We start from the raw sequence: 20,331 nt of genomic DNA on the forward strand, positions 1-20,331 counted from the left end.
CTGGCCTGTAAGCGCTCCAACTGGACTTCAAAGGTGCCATAGACTCTGAAGACACTCGAACTCAGGACGAAAGGGAGAAACATGCTAAGAGGAAGGCACACTTGGCAAACCCTCACCATGATCAACTCCCACCCAGAAACCCACCGTAGATCCAGAATTGGCCTCCACAGTCACTTACGGATTCACTTTTAAAGCCGTGTTCATGGAAAATCTTACTCGGGATCGCCAAAGAAGAAGAACTCTGGGATTGATTTTAATAGTAGGAGCGGGCTAGGGATTAATAACCAATACAGCATAAAATAGATTTATTCCATGTGCCCCGGGCATTTTTGACAATAGCTGCACAAATTACAGTTGTCCTGAAGTCATTCTTGAACAAAGGGTCATATGTCCATGTGCCCATCCCAAGGCAGAATCAGTCCCTTGTCTCTTCCCCCTGCAAGGAAGGCCACGTGTTCTTGAAATCCCGGAGCAAATGTTGGCAAGAGGGTTGGGGGCCTCCGATAGCCCGGCTGGGCACTCCTGTTCCTAGGCAGCCGAGAGACCGATTTCTGCTTTGCTCTCTGGCAAACCTCCGGCCGGGCAACAGCCTGGCTTGTCGTCCGGCTTCCTGTAGTACATCCTGGTCAGCACAGCCATGACGAAGGTCTCCAGGACCAGGAGCTGCGCATGCATCACTGCAAGCAAAGATGGAGGAGAATGAGTGCGGCCCTTTTCCCGGGGGAAGGTCACTGGCTTCTCCGCTTCCCAAAAATGCAGCCTTTGCCCACCTGGTCCCTTCCAGAGGTTTTCGACTACAGCCCCAGTCATCCTGGCTGCAGGATGCCCAGGAAGATGCCTGGCATTAAAAGAGAAGGCAACTGCTGACTCTCTAGTGGCAGAGAGTTCCGCAGGACCGTGCTGCTAATACTAAAGGCTCGGTTTCTTTGTCCAGCAGCAGCAAGGCCCTAATAATAATAATAATAATTTATTATTTATACCCTGCCCATCTGGCTGGGTCCTCCCAGCCACGCTGGGTGGCTTCCAACAAAACACTAAAATACAATAACCTATTAAACATTAAAAGCCTCCCTAAACAGGGCTGCCTTTAGATGTCTTCTAAAAGTTTGGTGGTTATTTTTCTCTTTGACATCTGGTGGGAGGGCGTTCCACAGGGCGGGTGCCACTACCGAGAAGGCCCTCTGCCTGGTTCCCTGTAATTTGGCTTCTCGCAGCGAGAGAACTGCCAAAAGGCCCTCGGCACTGGACCTCAGTGTCCGGGCAGAACGATGGAGGTGGAGATGCTCCTTCAGGTATACTGGACCGAGGCCGTTTAGGGCTTTAAAGGTCAGCACCAGCACTTTGAATTGTGCTCGGAAACGTACTGGGAGTCAGTGTAGGTCTTTCAGGACCGGGGTTATGTGGTCTCGGCGGCTGCTCCCAGTCCCCAGTCTAGCTGCTGCATTCTGGGTTAATTGTAGTTTCCGGGTCACCTTCAAAGGTAGCCCCACACAGAGCGCATTGCAGTAGTCCAAGCGGCAGATAACCAGAGTATGCACCACTAGAATTGTAGAGTTGGAAGGGACTCCCTGGGTCATCCAGTCCAAACCCCTGCAATGAAGGAATCTCAAATGACCTCTTGCCACCTGACCTCTGCTTTTAAAAAAAACCTTCAATAAAAGAGAGTTCATTGCCTTCTGAGGAAGTCCTTTCTGCTGCAGAATGGTTCTAAGCATAATAAAGTTCTTCCTGATGTTTAGTCGGAATCTCCTTTCTCGTGATTTGAGGCCATGGGTTCGAGTCCTACCCTCCAGAGCTGGTGAAACCAAGCTTGCTCCCTCTTCCATGGGGCAGCCCTCGAGATACTTTTAGAGAGCTATCCTTAACCGCTTCCCAATTTTCCTCCTCAAGGGCCACTGCTACCACCCCACAACACAGCCTCAGGGTGTTTCCTTTCTTTTTGACACCCCCCAAAAAAAACATCGGGTTTCCACTCACTCTGGGACCGCACTCTGGAGGAGAACGGTGGGGAGCAGGCGATCTGGCCGCCATTGCCCAGGGTGCTGAAGATGGAGGGCTGCAGAGCCGTCAGAATGAGGAGGACCTGGCGAAAATGTATAAAGTTAGTAATAAATGTTGAAAATGAGGGAACATTTTATCACATGTGGTGGGAATGTAAAAAGGTGCTTCTGGGAGATGATATATAATGAGATGGAAAAAAAATGTTGAAATATACATTCATAAAGAAACCAGAAGCATTTTTACTGGCATTGTTGGGAGTGATATAAATAGAAAGGAATGTAAGCTCTTTTTATATGCAACAACAGCAGCAAGAATATTATTGGCCCAGAAATGGAAGCAAGAAGAATTACCGACGATTGAAGAATAGAGAATGAAGTTAATGGATTATGCAGAATTAGATAAATTAACAGGAAGGATTCGAAACCGGCGGGACCAGAAATTCACGGCTGACTAGAGTAAATTTATGGACTACTTGAAAAGTATTTGTGAAGATCAGACGACGTTTGTAGGTTTGCAAGAAGTTTTGTGAGGAGTATTATTGGAAGTATTGCAAAAATGGAGAAGGGGGAGGATGATTTGTTAAGAGATGTAAAGGCAATATATAAATAATAATAATAATAATAATAATAATAATAATAATAATAATAATAATAATAATAATTTATTATTTATACCCCGCCCATCTGGCTGGGCCTCCCCAGCCACTCTGGGCGGCTTCCATAAAAACCAAAAATACAGTAAAATCACACGTTAAAAACTTCCCTGAACAGGGCTGCCTTAAGATGTCTTCTGAATGTCAGGTAGTTGTTTATTGCTTTGACATCTGCTGGAAGGGCGTTCCACAGGGTGGGCGCCACTACCGAGAAGGCCCTCTGCCTGGTTCCCTGTAGCTTTGCTTCTCGCAATGAGGGAACCGCCAGAAGGCCCTCGGCGCTGGACCTCAGCGTCCGGGCAGAATGATGGGGGTGGAGACGCTCCTTCAGGTATACTGGACCGAGGCTGTTTAGGGCTTTAAAGGTCAGCACCAACGCTTTGAATTGTGCTTGGAAACGTTTGGAAGCCAATGCAGATCTCTCAGGACCGGTGGTATGTGGTCCCGGCGGCCGCTCCCAGTCACCAGTCTAGCTGCCGCATTCTGGATTAGTTGTAGTTTCCGGGTCACCTTCAAAGGTAGCGACATGTAGAGTGCATTGCAGTAGTCCAAGCGGGAGATAACCAGAGCATGCACCACTCTGGCGAGACAGTCCGCAGGCAGATAGGGTCTCAGCCTACGTACCAGATGGAGCTGGTAAACAGCCGCCCTGGACACAGATTTAACCTGTGCCTCCATGGACAGCTGTGAGTCCAAAATGACTCCCAGGCTGCGCACCTGGTCCTTCAGGGGCACAGTTACCCCATTCAGGACCAGGGAGTCCTCCACACCTGCCCGCCTCCTGTCCCCCAGAAACAGTACTTCTGTCTTGTCAGGATTCAACCTCAATCTGTTAGCCGCCATCCATCCTCCAACCGCCTCCAGACACTCACACAGGACCTTCACTGCCCTCACTGGTTCTGATTTAAAAGAGAGGTAGAGCTGGGTATCATCTGCATACTGATGAACACCCAGCCCAAACCTCCTGATGATCTCTCCCAGTGGCTGCATGTAGATGTTGAAAAGCATGGGGGAGAGGACAGAACCCTGAGGCACCCCACAAGTGAGAGCCCAGGGGTCTGAACACTCATCCCCCACACCACTTTCTGAACACGGCCCAGGAGGAAGGAGCGGAACCACTGTAGGACAGTGCCCCCAGCTCCCAGCCCCTCAAGACGGTCCAGAAGGATGTTACGGTCGATGGTATCAAACGCCGCTGAGAGATCCAGCAGAACTAGGAAAGTTAAGAAATGCATAAGCAGTTAAAACGGTGGATCATCAGAGGTGCTGATGAAAGTCTAAAAAGACTGTATAAGTGATAGGTTTTGTGGTACATTTTATAATTTATATATGTGTGTGTGTGTGTGTGTGTGTATATTAAAAAAATAAAAAAGGATGAGGAGGACCTGAAAGCACAAGAACAGAAAGAAGTGTTCTGAGGCAGTGCTGACAATGAGGGGAAGGGGCAGCTGGAGAAGCCTCTGGGGCGTCAGCACCCGGGCTGAGTTGGGCATCTCATTTGGAAAGTCAGCTTGTTTACTTATAATGTATTTTAAAATAAATAAATATATATCACTATTCATATTTTTTAAAAAAATATCAGTGGTTTCATTCTGTGAACCGCACTGAGATCTTCAGATGAAGAGCGATATACAAATTTCAATAGCAACAACAATCGATATTGGTGTCATATTTATTAATACCCTGCTTCTTTTTTTTTTTACTCAAGGTGGCTTACACAAATTAAAATGACGCAGACACAATGCAGAAGGCTAAAAGCACATTAAAAATCATAGTTAATTGCACTATCATAGAACTTTAAAAGTATTTTAAAAGTATAAACGGTACACAAAGCCAGACAACAAAAGTTAAAAACAGAAATCGGGTAACTATTGTGGAGATATGTCTTCTTAATTGCCTACATAAGCCTGGCGAAATAAAAAAAAGTTTGCAGCAGGCATTTAAAAGGTGAAACCAGAGGCGCCTGCTGAATTTCTAGTGGCAGTGAGTTCCACAGGACTGGCCTGGTGACACTAAAGGCTGGGTTTCTCCTTGTTATCAAAGGAGCCTCACCAACTCGACCAGACACCGCAGATTATCTGAGTGACTGAGCTGGTATATAACAGTCCATATATACTGACATATATACCGGACGTAAGCTGTTTGTTGACTTTGTAAATTAATGCAAGGACCGTGAACCTGAGAGGAGAGAGAGAGCGAGACGAGGTTACCTGGAAGCAGGCGAACTTGCAGCCCATGTTCTGCTCCGACAAGTGGGCTCTGGCTTGCCGAAAGAGGACCGCGTTTGCCCACAGAGCAAATAAGGTCGACACTCCCAGGGAGGTGTTGATCCACAGAGCCACACTTGTGGCTGATATCTAGAAGGCAAGAAGGCGAAAACGTGAGAGGAGCCGGCTGCATCAGGCCAGGGGCCCATCTCCTCCAGCACCCGGTTCTCAAAGTGGCCAACCAGGTGTTTGTTGGAAATCCTCAAGCAGGATTCGAACCCAGGGCAACACTCTCCCCTCCTGTGGTTTCCAGGAAGTGGCATTCAGAAGCATCGCTGTGGAGACACAGCAGAGCTGTCCTGGTCGGTAGCCACTGATCGCTTTATCCTCCATGAATTGATCTTCTCCTCTTTTGAAGCCATCCAAGTTGGTGGCCATCACGGCCTCCTGTGGCATGTGTAACGATCAGGTGAGATTACTAGGAGGAATTATGAAATATGGAGCAAGGCACTGTGTCCGCGATGAAAGCATTGCGTTGACTGGGTTTGACACGGAGCAATGGTTCCAAACTACAAGAAGATTCCACCTAAACATTAGGAAGAACTTCCTGACAGTAAGAGCTGTTCGACAGTGGAATTTGCTGCCAAGGAGTGTGGTGGAGTCTCCTTCTTTGGAGGTCTTTAAGCAGAGGCTTGACAGCCATATGTCAGGAGTGCTCTGATGGTGTTTCCTGCTTGGCAGGGGGTTGGACTCGATGGCCCTTGTGGTCTCTTCCAACTCTATGATTCTATGATTCATTGACAATCTTTTCTGATCAAATCCCACAAGCCTCTGCATCTCTGTCCGTTTTCTCTACAGCCCATTTTCTTTCTCTCTGCCTAATAGGCATGTACAGTGGTACCTTGGGTTAAGTACTTAATTCATTCTGGAGGTCCGTACTTAACCTGAAACTGTTCTTAACCTGAAGCACCACTTTAGCTAATGGGGCCTCCTGCTGCTGTCGCGCCGCCAGAGCACGATTTCTGTTCTCATCCTGAAGCAAAGTTCTTAACCTGAGGTACCATTTCTGGGTTAGCGGAGTCTGTAACCTGAAGCGTATGGAACCTGCAGCGTATGTAACCCGAGATACCACTGTATCAGCGTTCTAAACACAGGTCAGTTGCTTCATCAGGCATCCTGAGACACAAAGATAGAAGGTAGCTTTGGTGGAGTTTAATCTTTAGATAGATCTTAAGGGCCAGGAAGAGAGTTCACAAGGAGATGGTATATACTGCCATCCTGTCTCTCCTGTTTATGACCTCTGGGGTTTTGCTAAAAGCATTCCTCCTTCCTCTTTGTTTCCTATGTTATTCACTCTGAACTACATATGCATGCTCAAGGAGGAAATACCGTATTTTTTGCTGTATAAGACTCACTTTTTCCCTCCTAAAAAGTAAGGGGAAATGTGTGTGCGTCTTATGGTGGCGAATGCAGGCTGCGCAGCTATCCCAAAAGCCAGAAGAGCAAGAGGGATTGCTGCTTTCACTGCGCAGCGATCCCTCTTGCTGTTCTGGCTTCTGAGATTCAAAATATATTTTTTCTTGTTTTCCTCCTCCAAAAACTAGGTGCGTCTTGTGGTCTGGTGTGTCTTATAGAACGAAAAATACGGTAGTTTCTTTGTAGTTAAAAGAATTTCTTCTGATCTGCCATTGTCCCACGTGGGGGTTTTGAAATGCTCAGAGGAAATATGATTGGTTCTTACGAACACTGTTTCAAAAGTTCTTTTGTGAATAAAACGACCTGGGTCGAGGGGTGGACAGGATTATTATTATTGGCACTCCTCCCCGAGTCTTGCCGATCAAGCCTCGTGTGTATTTTATTAATCAGAGTCCAATCCTTCCTTGCTTTTGAAATGCTACAGCAGGGAGTTCCATAGTTTAACTACATGCTGCCTGAAAAAGTCCTTCCTTTAATCTGTCCTGAATCTCCCAGCCTTCCTTGCATATCCAAGACTTCCAGTATTAGGGGGGGGGGGACGACTCTTCTCTCCCCACTTTCTGCAGGTCAAGCATCATTTCATAAACACCTATTCCTCGTATTTCTCAAAACTGAAAAGTTCCAAAGGGAGTGTGAAATGCAGGCGTGGAATCTGCTGCTACAGTGGCTTAAAGGTAAAAGGTAAAGGGACCCCTGACTGTTAGGTCCAGTCGCGGCCAACTCTGGGGTTGCGGCGCTCATCTCACTTTATTGGCCGAGGGATCTGGCATACAGCTTCCGGGTCCTGTGGCCAGCATGACTAAGCCGCTTTTGGCGAACCAGAGCAGCGCATGGAAACACAGTTTACCTTCCCGCCGGAACGGTACCTATTTATCTACTTGCACTTGGACGTGCTTTCGAACTGCTAGGTTAGCAGGAGCAGGGACCGAGCAACGGGAGCTCACCCCGTCGCGGGGATTCAAACCGCCGACCTTCTGATCGGCAAGTCCTAGGCACTGTGGTTTAACCCACAGCACCACCCGTGTCCCTACAGTGGCTTAAAGGTAAAGGTAAAGGTACCCCTGCCTGTACGGGTCAGTCGTGTCCGACTCTAGAAGGACACTGAGAAACTGGAACGTGTCCAGAGGAGGGCAACCAAAATGGTCAAAGGCCTGGAAACGATGCCTTATGAGGAACGGCTAAGGGAGCTGGGCATGTTTAGCCTGGAGAAGAGGAGGTTCAGGGGTGATATGATAGCCATGTTCAAATATATAAAAGGATGTCACATAGAGGAGGGAGAGAGGTTGTTTTCTGCTGCTCCAGAGAAGCGGACACGGAGCAATGGATCCAAACTACAAGAAAGAAGATTCCACCTAAACATTAGGAAGAACTTCCTGACAGTAAGAGCTGTTTGACAGTGGAATTTGCTGCCAAGGAGTGTGGTGGAGTCTCCTTCTTTGGAGTTCTTTAAGCAGAGGCTTGACAACCATATGTCAGGAGTGCTCTGATGGTGTTTCCTGCTTGGCAGGGGGTTGGACTCGATGGCCCTTGTGGTCTCTTCCAACTCTATGATTCTATGATTCTAGGGTTGTGCGCCCATCTCACTTAAGAGGCCAGGGCCCAGCTCTGTCTGGAGACACTTCCGGGTCACGTGGCCAGTGTGACGAAGCTGCTCTGGCGAACAGGCACCAGAGCAGCACACGGAAACGCCGTTTACCTTCCCGCTATAAAGCGGTACCTATTTATCTACTTGCACTTAGGGGTGCTTTTGAACTGCTAGATGGGCAGGAGCAGGGACCGAAAGACGTGAGCTCACCCCGCCGCAGGGATTCGAACCGCCGACCATGCGATCGGCAAGCCCTAGGCGCTGAGGTTTTACCCACAGCGCCACTCGCGTCCCTCCACAGTTGCTTAGATGGCTTTAAAAGGAGGATAATACGTTTATGTATGTGACAACAGCCACACGGATGCTTCTAGCCCAGAGATGGAAGGAAGAAATAACCCCGGCCAGAGAAGAATGGCAAACCAAGTGTATGGACTATGCTGAAACGGCAAAATTAACTGGGAAGCTCAGAAATCAAGAGGACAAGAACTTTTTAAAAAGAATGGGGAAAGTTTACAATTTATTTACAAGACCATTGTAAGCAGGTTAGAACATGCGCAGGATTTGAACCACACTTGTAAATTAACGGGATGTATGGATAATTTGGAAGGATAAAATCCCGATAGTGTTGATATGCAGTTGTAAATATTATCACTAGGACCCATGGAAGGGAGGGGGGATGGAAGTCAGGAGATTCAGAGTAATCTGAAAATTTGGATCTTAAATTGTTTTGTTGTTGTTGTTGCAAGTTTATATATTTTTTAATCAAATTTTAAAAATGATATAAAATAAATAAATAAAAGGAGGATAATAGATCCAATGAAATGGCTGTAGAATCATAGAGTTGTAAAGGACCCGAGGGTCATCGATAGTCAACCCTCTCTGCAATGCAGGAATCTTGCGCATGCACGACAGATGGTCATTTAACCGTCGTGGCTGAGTGGAGCCTCCATGTGCAGGGAAAGTATTATTATTTCTACCCCGCTGGGCTTCCCCATGTGACATCTGCTGAGGAGCAATAGTGTGAGGGGCTGTTTTGCCTTCATGCCTTCCTCTTGGGCTCCCCAGAGTCATCTAGCTGGCCTGCTGGGAAGCAGCATGGTGAAGTCAGCGGAAATTTGTGGCCTGATCCAGGCGGGACCACTGCTGGGTGAACAGGGGGAGATCCGATGCTGGGTGTGCATGTGCCTGGCTGTGTCTTAGGAGAAGTTTCATAGGTGCACGAGGGAGAAGGGGTGGGTGTATCAAGCAACAATTCCTGCGTCGCACCCGGGTTGGGCTGGAGGACCTCCCGAGGTCCCTTTCCGACCATCTAGATTTTTAAGGGCAAGGCGGCTGCAGGTGCTGGGACTTACCTCAGAGGTGTCGTACAGGCCCTCCGTGGTCAGAACGAGCCCCAGGAAGATGCAGGCTCCCTTGAGGAAGGCGTACTGAAAACTGCCCAACATGATCAGCTTCAGTTTTCGCCTGCGGTTAAGAGAGGAGGAAGGAGGAGGAGACGGGTGTTTGTGCTTAGGAAAGGCCCACGTCCTGGTCAAAGCTCAAGCAACCTTTTGCTGTGTTGGAAGAAGAGGCAAGGGGGATTCCTCCCTCTCCCAAAACCACCCACCCCGAAACAACACTGGGGAGAGGGCTGTATAGCTCAGTAGGTAGAGCATATGTTGTGCTTTTTATATTGTAATTGTATGTTCTGGCGGGAGGACCAACAGCAGGTGGCGCCAGAGCCCAAGGGCACCCAGACTAGTTGCAAAGAAGGCAGGGGTGGGGATCGTGGCTCCTGGATCAGGCCAAGAGCCCCCATAAGTGGGACCTGGGAGCCTTCCACTCACTTGGTCATAGTGATGCGAGGGCAGCAGGGGCAGCAGCAGCAGCAGGGCCCTGTGCTGATCACCATCGGGGTGTCCTTCAAGGCCTTGAGCACAGCCTCCGTGCCCCCAAAACCTTCCACCATGATCAGCATCAGCAGGTAGAAGCAGACGGCAAAGTACCTGGAAGAGTAACAGCGGAGGCCATGTTAATAATTGCATTTATTGCTCTGTTTATATTATTAGTCGCTTAAGAACAGAAAAGAATTTTTTTTTAAAGGCAAAAGGTGAAGTAAAGGTAAAGGGACCCCTGACCATTAGGTCCAGTTGTGGCCGACTCTGGGGTTGCGGCGCTCATCTCGCTTTATTGGCCAAGAGAGCCAGCGTACAGCTCCTGGGTCATGTGGCCAGCATGACTAAGCCGCTTCTGGCGAACCAGAGCAGGAAATGCCGTTTACCGTCCCGCTGGAGTGGTACCTATTTATCTACTTGCACTTTGATGTGCTTTCGAACTGCTAGGTTGGCAGGAGCAGGGACTGAGCAACGGGAGCTCACCCCGTCGCGGGTATTCGAACCGCCGACCTTCTGATCGGCAAGTCCTAGGCTCTGTGGTTTAACCCACAGCGCTACCCATGTCCCTAAAGGCAAAAGGTGGGGAACGGAAAAAGTTTGCGGGGTCAGTCTGGATGATACCCAGGGGTCCCCTTCCAAACCTGGGAACCTGTATTGGTGAGGCTAAAATGTACAAGGGGAAGCTTGCCAAACTAGTTCCTTTGTCAAGATAACGGTTTTGGCAGCTAGTTAAATGCCACAAGCTGGCATAGCCAAAGAAGATGCCCGGTGCCATAGAAGCGAATGGGTGGACCTTGAAGGACACCTGCCTCACTTAGCTGCTAGGTAGGAAGGAGAATAACAGCCAGTGTTGTGTGTGATTGAGATGGAGGCCGGCTGGAAGCAGGAGACACAGAGACCTGCATGCTGTGTGCTGGACTTTGGGGCTTCTACGGAAACCGAACAGAGAAGCAAGCTCCGTTGGGGTGTTGATGCTGTGAGCCCCTGAATCATACGTATGCTGTTGTTGTTGTTGTTTAGTCATTTAGTCATGTCCGCCTCTTCGTGATCCCATGGACCAGAGCACGCCAGGCACTTCTGTCTTCTACTGCCTCCCACAGCTTGGTCAAACTCATGCTGGTAGCTTCGAGAACACCGTCCAACCATCTTGTCCTCTGTCGTCCCCTTCTCCTTGTGCCCTCCATCTTTCCCAACACCAGGGTCTTTTCCAGGGAGTCTTCTCTTCTCCGGAGGTGGCCAAAGTCTTGGAGCCTCAGCTTCAGGATCTGTCCTTCCAGTGAGCACTCAGGGCTGATTTACTTCGGAAGGGAGAGGTTTGATCTTCTTGCAGTCCATGGGACTCAAGAGTCTCCTCCAGCACCATAATTCAAAAGCATCAATTCTTCGGCAAATGGTCCTTCTTTATGGTCCAGCTCTCACTTCCATACATCACTACTGGGAAAACCATGGCTTTAACTACACGGACCTTTGTTGGCAAGGTGATGTCTCTGCTTTTTAAGATGCTGTCTAGGTTTGTCATTGCTTTTCTCCCAAGAAGCAGGCGTCTTTTAATTTCGTGGCTGCTGTCACCATCTGCAGTGATCATGGAGGTATACGTGCCAATAAAGCCATATATCCTAAGGGCAGCACAGTCTTCCTTCATTGCAAGGAAACAGAGACCCAGGTAAGTGCTAGGAACCCCTAGAGTCTCTCTCCGCTTGGAAATTGGGGCGTTACAAAACATTGCGATAAAACTCAATTCCCAAACCCATAGAACAGACACAGTAAAACAGCAAAAAACACTTTCAATGCAAACCGTATCATCCAGCCAGTCATCGCGATCTGTCAAATGCCTGGGAGTAGATGTAGTTTCAGCAAAGGATGTTAAGGACAGGGCTATTGTTCTGGCCTGTCACTATCCGGTGGAATTAAAATTTTGTCAAATTTAAATTTGGGTGGAACGGGAGGGTCTCCCAGGGAGTTACTCACGCGCCAATGGCCATCTCCACCACATTCAGGGAGCGGGGAACCCAGAGCCCGAAACAGCAGAACACCGAGATCACCTGGCAGAGAAAGGGAGGCAAGGCTGAGAATGCAAAAGGAGCAGCAGCAATTGGATCCAGACCCAAGGCGTCCTTTGGGGGCAGAATCCTGCTCTCACTGCCACCAAAGGGAAGCCCGGAAGCAGGACCTGAGCGCAACAGCAGCTGCTCCCCACTCATCGAATCATAAAAGTTGGGAGGGACCCCCAGCGGTCATCTAGTCCAACCCCCCGGCAATGCAGGAATCACAGCTGAAGGAATCCCTCACAAGTGGTCACCCAACCCCTGCTTAAAAAACCCCAACCCAGGAGAGTCTGCCATCTTCCTTTTTTAAAATATATATATATATATCTTTACTAATTTAAATTACACACATATACAAAGGATTTACAATCTCATACTGCAAAAAGAAAATTAAAGAAAAAACAATTAAGAAAAAAGAAAGGAAGAAAATACAGAAAAAAGAAAGAAGAAATAGCAGATTTACATGCATAAATCCTAATTAATACTTAAATAAACACTTAAATAAAAAAGACTTCTGAGAAAACGAGTCTTCCAATCATTCTCATTGTACTGTTTATACTGTCGTTTTTCCCGCACAGTTTTATATTCTTTAATATTGTTCCCGTCTACTCCACAAATGGCATTTGTTGTGTTCACTCAAGTTCTGCTAATACGGTGTGGTTGGTACAATAAGATCTTATATAATCCTATATAAGATATAAGAGTCTGCCATCTTCCAAGGCCTACTAATTTTGGTCCAGGATCTCCCCAGCCCAGGATCATCCTGGCCACAGTTACTGCTCTGCGTACCAAATGTATTTCCCTGGCTGCCACCAAGGGCAGCCCCAGGGATCGTCATTGCAGTAGTCTAGAAGGGGGGGTTTACCAGAGACAGGTAACCGAGGGACGGGCACTTACAGTGGGCGCAGAGCTGCTCCAGATGAGGGTTTTCATCTTGACGAAGCAGCGGACCTTTCTAGAGAGATAGAGGGCGTCTTCCACGAAGATGATAACTGACAGCAGCGTCAGGAAGGTCGCCATGCCAGTGATGGCAAGGTCCACGAGGTTCAGCTCTGTGAGGAACAGTGAGCCAATGTTTGTGGGAGCTCTTCAGAAACATCTCTAGGTAGAGCATGAGACTCACCAGTCACGGGTTCAAACATCACGTTGAGCAAAAGAGTCCTACATTGCAGGGGGTTGGAGGAGATCAGCCTTTCTCAACCTGTGGGTCCCCAGATGTTGTTGAACTACAACTCCCATCACCCCTAGCTAGCAAGGCCAGTGATGTATGGAAGTGAGAGGTGGACCATAAAGAAGGCTGATCACTGAAGAATTGATGCTTTTGAATTATGGTGCTGGAGGAGACTCTTGAGAGTCCCATGGACTGCAAGAAGATCAACCCTCTCCATTCTGAAGGAAATCAGCCCTGAGTGCTCACTGGAAGGACAGATCCTGAAGCTTTGGCCACCTCAGGAGAAGAGAAGACTCCCTGGAAAAGACCCTGATGTTGGGAAAGATGGAGGGCACAAGGAGAAGGGGACGACGGAGGACGAGGTTGTTGGATAGTGTTCTCGAAGCTACCAGCATGAGTTTGACCAAACTGCGGGAGGCAGTGGAAGACAGAAGTGCCTGGCGTGCTCTGGTCCAGGGGGTCACGAAGAGACAGACACGACTAAACGACTAAACAACAACAGCAAGGCCAGAGCTCAGGGATGATGGAAGTTGTAGTCCAACAACATCTGGGGACCCACAGGTTGAGAACCGCTGGACTAGATGACACCCGTGGTCCCTTCCAGTTCTGTCGTTTTAACTGGGGCCTGCTGCTCAAACGCATTCCGCTCGCCAACCCCTCCACCCAGTTTGAGCTTCCCCTGCACCGGACCACCCCCTTTCCATTCTGCCCACCCTGATCTCCACAAGCCCCTCCCTTCTGACCCCCAAGCCCCACCCATCAGCTCCACACATCAATTTATTAAACCACTCTGTGAAGACCCTCTCTGCTCCGTTAAAATTTTGGGCGAGGGGAGGCACTATGCAAGGGCCCCCCTCCTTCCGATGGTGACGTGTTTTACAGAGGGAAGGGCTTGCTGAAACTACCCCAAACTCTGTCCCACAAACCATCTGGGCCAGCTGCTAGTTCCTCACATTGCACAAACTGCACAGCGTGACGACATCATACATTTTTATGTATATAGGAGAAAATCAGCCCCCAGTTGCACTGGTCCTTGTGGATAGGCAGACACCTGCAATGCAGTCCTTCCAGGATATTGAGCTGAGATTCCCGCCTTGCAGGGGGTTGGACTAGATGACCCCTGGGGTCCCTTCCATCTCTACAATTCTATGATTGTCACCTCCGCCGTAGTAAAATCCCCCCAATTGCAGTCACTTGCCATTTATAGGTTTCTTTCTGCAAATATCCCCCACGCCTGGCCCGTTAGGTAGTAGACCATGGGTAGGCAAATTAAAGCCCGGGGGCTGGATCCGGCCCAATGGTTTTCTCAATCCAGCCCATGGATGGTGCGGGAATCAGCATGCTCTTACATGAGTAGAATGTGTCCTTTTATTTAAAATGCATCTCTGGGTTATTTGTGGGGCATAGGAATTCATTCATTTCCCCCCCCCCCAAAAAAAAATATAGTCCGGGCCCCCACAAGGTCTGAGGGACAGTGGACCCAGCCCCCTGCTGAAAAAGATTGCGACCCCTGTAGTAGACCTTTCCTGACACCCTAATTCTTTCCGGAGTTGGGTCCTGGGAGGATCAGGACCCAACCATGGCGAAGTCTGGGGAGCCCACCTTGCCCTGGCCCTGTGGCCTGATCCTCTGATGGGAAAGGGGGGCATTGGTGGGGCAACTGGGGGTGGCCTGGGGGTGGCACAGACTGCGGGTTAATGTCCAGTTAAGACAGAGGTCGGTGACCTCAGGCTGTGGGCCAAATGCAACCCTGCAAAATTCTCTGTCTGTCTGTCAACATGCTTCCCAGTCTCCACCCCCTCCCAGGCCAGATCAAAGAGGTGTGAGCATCTCTAGGAGCCTCTGACCTTATGGAAGTGTGAGTGACACCTGCCACTCTTGTTTGTCTCTGGCTCCGCCCACTTCTGTCATGCGGTCCCCAGAAAATCGCCCAAGGATCCAAGTGGCAAAAGGGCCCCCTCTGACCGTCTGAGCTTCTAGGGATGCTCTCTGCCTTTGCAGGTAAAGAAATTGACTCTTTGAGAAACCTGAACCACACTTTATCGAGGCAAACCATTGCTCCATCTACCTCAATACTGTCCGCACTGGCTGGCAGTGTCTTTCCCGGGTGTCAGCCAAGGGAGTCTTTCCCAGCCTATCTGGAGATGACAAAAATTGAACCTGGAAGATGCTTCTCCACTAAGTTACAACCTTACACTTAAAAACAGAACAAGATTCCAGTCCTCAGTGTTCTGAGCTCCCTTATACCAAGTCAGACCATTGGGTCCAACTAGCCCAGTACTGTCTACACTGATTTTCAGCAGCTCTCCAATATTTCAGCCCTGGGATCTTCTGCATGTAACTCGAGTGGTCTGCCACTCGCCTCCTCTGCACCCCTTCAATTTCAGGTCCTCTAGTGCCACAAGGAGGCGGTTGGCTCTCCTCTGCAGGATTCTGCAAGACACTTTGCCGCAAAGCAAAGGGAGCCAATGTTTCCTTCTCTCTTTTGTAGTTTCAAACCCCTCCAGCTTTGCCAACTTACGCTGCAGCAGCTGCAGGGCGGTCGGTGGGTGGGAGAAGCAGGCGACCGGGATGCTGAAATTGTGGATCAGGAGGTGGATCAGTTCAGGGGCAAACCTGTGATGGAGATGAAAGAACCCCCCTCTTGCCATGAGATAAGGGACTTTGAAAACTCTGCTCCTCTCCAACAAGCCCCAGAGCAGCACTGAGATGCCTTTGCCAGGTAATGTTCAGAGGCTGGTTCATTAATAATAATAATTTATTATTTATACCCCGCCCATCTGGCTGGGCTTCCCCAGCCACTCTGGGCGGCTTCCAACAAAATATTAAAATACAGTAATCCATCAAACATTAAAAGCTTCCCACCCGCTAGATTGTGTCCAAAAAGCAAAAACGAAAAAGTGATATTACCATTTTATGCACTCTGTGCATGCACACCATTGCTCTTGCTTTATTATTCAAGTAGCGTGAATGAGTGGAGAAGGAAAATTGCATGCTGGGTGTCATTGGGAAAGCAAATGAAAGCAAAACTGCCGATAACATAACAATGTTCTACAAATCTATGGTGGAATGCTGTGTACAGTTCTGGTCGCCTCACCCCTAAAAGGATATTATAGGGTTGGAAAAGGTTCAGAAAAGGGCCACCAAAATCATCAGAGGAATGGAGGAACTCCCCATGCAGCGTTTGGGGCTTTTCAGTTTTGAGAAATGTCAGGAACAGGTGACATGATAGAAGTTTATGAAATGATGCCTGACATACAGAAAGTGGACAGAGATTTTTTTCCCCCTCCCTATCTCAAAATACTAGATGTTGTGGACATCAAAGGACACTGGATGTTGGAAGATTCAGGACAGATAAAATGAAGTCCTTCTTCATTCAGCACAGAGTTAAACTATGGAACTCACTGCCACAGGAACCACCAACTTAGATGAATTTATGGAGGGGAGGGTTATTGGGGGCTACCAGCCAGGAAAACCCTGCTCTGCTTCTGCAGTTGGGACCACTTTAAACAGAGGGACAAAAATTACGGGCACACTGGTTTGCTTTTCAGTCTGAGAGAAGTAACCTTCCCTGATTCAATTTGTCCTGATTTATCTCGTGCTTCTTTCAGCATCTTGGAGAGACCACAAGGTTTTAGACACAGAGGAAACTATCCTTGAAAATATTTAGCTGATGAGCTGACCAACATTTTGTCAGAAACAGATGATTCACGGGCTACAAATTAGGTTGCTGGTTGACAGACCTAGCAGATACTATCTGCGTCCAAGGAACAGGTTCTGGGGCCAAGCCTGTGTAGAGACCCCTCTCAAATGAGACCTTCCTTGCCTCTATTCTTGACCAATGCACCTCAAAACTCCAGGCATCATCATGGATGGAATACCCATACCCTCCAATATTTTTCTGATAAAATAGGGACGTCCTGTGTAGTAATAATAATAATACTCCACTCATCTGACTGGATTACCCGAGCTTTTCTGGGCAGCTTCCAGCAAATATAAACACATAATAAAACATTGAACATTAAAAAAAATCTTCCCTATACAGGGCCTGCCTGCAAGTGTCTTTTAAAAGTTGTATAGTTCCTTAGCTTGGGCGGTTGCATAACTCCATACCCTCCAACATTTCTCTGATGAAAACAGAGATGTCCTAAGGGAAAGCGGGACTTTCCAGGATCAAATCAGAAACCAGGCGGCTCCTGAAAATGCAGGATTGGCGCTGGAAAATAGGGACACTTGGAGGGTCTGGAACCCAAAAGTGGCTCCACATACAACAAGGTCCCTGGTTGCTTACCGTGGGTCTTCCACGAGGTCCAACGACTCCATGGTTCCTTCCATATGGGGAGCTTCCTCCGGGGGTCCTGTCAATCGTGGATCAGGCAAGCAGCCGACTCCTTCTGATCCCAAGCCCCAGCATAGCCTCTCCTGCGGCTGTGTTTGCAAAGCGAGGTCAGAGTCCCGCTGCTCAAGGCTGCTTTTGGACTGACTCACATCCCTCTCTTCTCGGGTTCTTCCCTGGCATTTGTACGCCAGCAAGTTCATTGACAGAGAGGCCGCGGCACCAGCAAACATGCCACTCCGGGGTTAATGACCCAGGAAGGGGCAGCGGCAAGCGAAGTCACACAGGCGACGTGCCAAGGAAACCACATTTCCATGGGAGGGACATCTCTCTCTCTCTTTCTCTGCCAGCCTTTGATTCCTCATGTCCTTGTTAAAAACCAGATGCTGAATCAAAACTTGGCCGGGACAAGGAATAAAGGGCTTCTTCATGCAGCCCATTGTTAGACTACAATAGTAATAATAATAATGTTGTTGTTTAGTCGTTTAGTCGTGTCTGACTCTTCGTGAGCCCCTGGACCAGAGCACGCCAGGCACTCCTGTCTTCCACTGCATCCCGCAGTTTGGTCAAACTCATGCTGGTAGCTTCAAGAACACTGTCCCACCATCTCGTCCTCCGTCATCCCCTTCTCCTTGTGCCCTCCATCTTTCCCAACATCAGGGTCTTTTCCAGGGAGTCTTCTCTTCTCATGAGGTGGCCAAAGTCTTGGAGCCTCAGCTTCAGGATCTGTCCTTCCAGTGAGCACTCAGGGCTGATTTCCTTCAGAATGGAGAGGGTTGATCTTCTTGTAGTCCATGGGACTCTCCAGAGTCTCCTCCAGCACCATAACTCCAAAGCATCAATTATTATTTGTTGATCAGCCTTCTTTATGGTCCAGCTCTCACTTCCATACATCACCACTGGGAAAGCCATAGCTTTAACTATACAAGCCTTTGTTGGCAAGGTGATGTCTCTGCTTTTTAAGATGCTGTAATAATAAATTTTATTTATACCCCACCCTCCCCAGCCGAGCAGGCTAACAACAGTAAAAATTACAGTAAAAACATAATGGGGGGGCAATTTAAAATACAGGTTTAAAATGCAATTTAAAATTCAGCCTCATTTTAAAAGTAGCCCATAAATCAAGACCATAAAGGGAGGGAAAACATAAGGGTCAGACTGAGTCCAAGCCAAAGGCCAGGCAGAACAGCTCTGTCTTGCAGGCCCTGCGGAAAGATGTCAAGTCCCGCAGGGCCCTAGTCTCTTGTGACAGAGCGTTCCACCAAGTCGGGGCCAGTGCTGAAAAGGCCCTGGCCCTAGTTGAGACCAGTCTAACCACGCTGAGACCTGGGACCTCCAAAATGCTGTCATTTGTGGACCTTAAGGTCCTCTGCAGGGCATACCAGGAGAGGTGGTCCCGTAGGTATGTGGGTCCTAGGCCACATAGGGCTTTAAGGGTCAAAACCAGAACCTTAAACCTGACCCTGTACTCCACCGGGAGCCAGTGCAGTTGGTAAAGCACTGGATGAATGTGATCCCGCAGCAAGGATAGGCAGTTTACTTGGATGGCTTTAAAAGAGGATTAGCCAAATTCATGGAGGAGAGAGCTATCAATGGCGACTAGCCAGAATGGCTGTGCTCTGCCTACACAGTCAGAGGCAGCGATACTTCTGAATGCCAGTTGCTGGAAAACACAGGAGCTGAGATTGCTCAGATCCAGCTTCCCAGTTCCCCACTGTTCAGCCCCAGCAAGAATAGGATGCTGGACTAGATGGGCCATTGGCCTGATCCTGCAGGCTCTTTGTATGTTCTTATTTCAACCATGCCGAAATATTCTGTTCCGTTCTCCTTGCCATATCTCAGCTCAGCTAGCCAATAATGTCTACCTCTTTTTCAAATCGGAACCAGAGAAAGAGGTGAAGGTCCTGTGTGAGTGCCTGGAGGCGGTTGGAGGATGGATGGCGGCTAACAGATTGAGGTTGAATCCTGACAAGACAGAAGTACTGTTTTGGGGGGACGGGGGTGGGCGGGTGTGGAGGACTCCCTGGTCCTGAATGGGGTGACTGTGCCCCTGAAGGACCAGGTGCGCAGCCTGGGAGTCATTCTGGACTCACAGCTGTCCATGGAGGCACAGGTCAATTCTGTGTGCAGGGCAGCTGTCTACCAGCTCCATCTGGTACGCAGGATGAGACCCTCCCTGCCCGCCGTCTGTCTCACAAGAGTGGTGCACGCTCTGGTTATCTCCCACTTGGACTACTGCAATGTGCTGTATGTGGGGCTACCTTTGCAGGTGACCTGGAAACTACAACAAATTCAGAATGCGGCAGCTAGTCTGGTGACTGGGAGCGGCCGCCAAGACCATATAACACCGGTCTTGAAAGACCTACATTGGCTCCCAGTACGTTTCCAAGCACAATTCAAAGTGCTGGTGCTGATCTTGAAAGCCATAAACGGCCTCAGCCCAGTATGCCTGAAGGAGTGTCTCCACCCCCATCGTTCTACCTGGACACTGAGGTTCAGTGCCGAGGGCCTTCTGGCGGTTCCCTCACTGCGAGAAGCCAAGTTACAGGGAACCAGGCAGAGGGCCTTCTCGGTGGCGGCACCAGTCCTGTGGAACGCCCTCCCACCAGATGTCAAAGAGATAAACAACTACCAGACTTTTAGAAGACATCTGAAGGCAGCCCTGTTTAGGGAAGCTTTTAATGTTTGAGGCATTATTGTATTTTAACATTGTGTTGGAAGCCGCCCAAAGTAGCTGGGGAAACCCAGCCAGATGGGCAGGATATAAATAATAAATTATTATTATTATTATTATTATTATTATTATTGCCAAGGTGCTGAATTTGAGGGCTTCCTATTGCACTCTGCCACTGAGCTATGGAAGCTCCTTTGTCAATTGCCATAACTCATTCAGGCTTCGAAGACCTGATCCTCCTCTTCTGCCTTCCTTTCCCTTCTCCTCCCCGTCCCACTCACCCACCCAGTTTTTATTGATGTGTGCTGCT

The 20,331-nt window shown here is 48.7% G+C and overlaps 1 protein-coding gene across 1 annotated transcript; it reads right to left on the reverse strand.

Annotated features, from left to right (window-relative positions):
* Positions 1 to 288: 288 nt before the first annotated feature.
* On the reverse strand, positions 289 to 17,595 carry SLC51A (solute carrier family 51 member A). Its single transcript, XM_081911247.1, has 9 exons — positions 17,303 to 17,595; positions 15,533 to 15,627; positions 12,738 to 12,892; positions 11,764 to 11,837; positions 9,748 to 9,906; positions 9,274 to 9,385; positions 4,864 to 5,010; positions 1,978 to 2,083; positions 289 to 677 (listed from the first exon to the last, which is right to left on the reverse strand). The coding sequence occupies exons 1-9, from the start codon at positions 17,578 to 17,580 to the stop codon at positions 529 to 531; spliced, it is 1,275 nt and encodes a 424-aa protein (XP_081767373.1). The 5' UTR covers positions 17,581 to 17,595; the 3' UTR covers positions 289 to 528.
* Positions 17,596 to 20,331: the final 2,736 nt, after the last annotated feature.

This window comes from Podarcis melisellensis (genome assembly GCF_964234715.1).
Source record: "Podarcis melisellensis genome assembly, chromosome: 5".
Classification (NCBI taxonomy): Eukaryota; Metazoa; Chordata; class Lepidosauria; order Squamata; family Lacertidae; genus Podarcis; species Podarcis melisellensis.

Coding starts and splice junctions, on each gene's coding strand:
- SLC51A (XM_081911247.1), bottom strand. CDS start 17,580: ATGTTTGCTGGTGCCGCGGCCTCTCTGTCAATGAACTTGCTGGCGTAC. Junction 5,011..9,273: donor GCCTGTACGACACCTCTGAG/GTAAGTCCCAGC, acceptor CTTGCCTTCTAG/ATATCAGCCACAAGTGTGGC. Junction 678..1,977: donor CTCCAGAGTGCGGTCCCAGA/GTGAGTGGAAAC, acceptor CTTTGCTTGCAG/TGATGCATGCGCAGCTCCTG.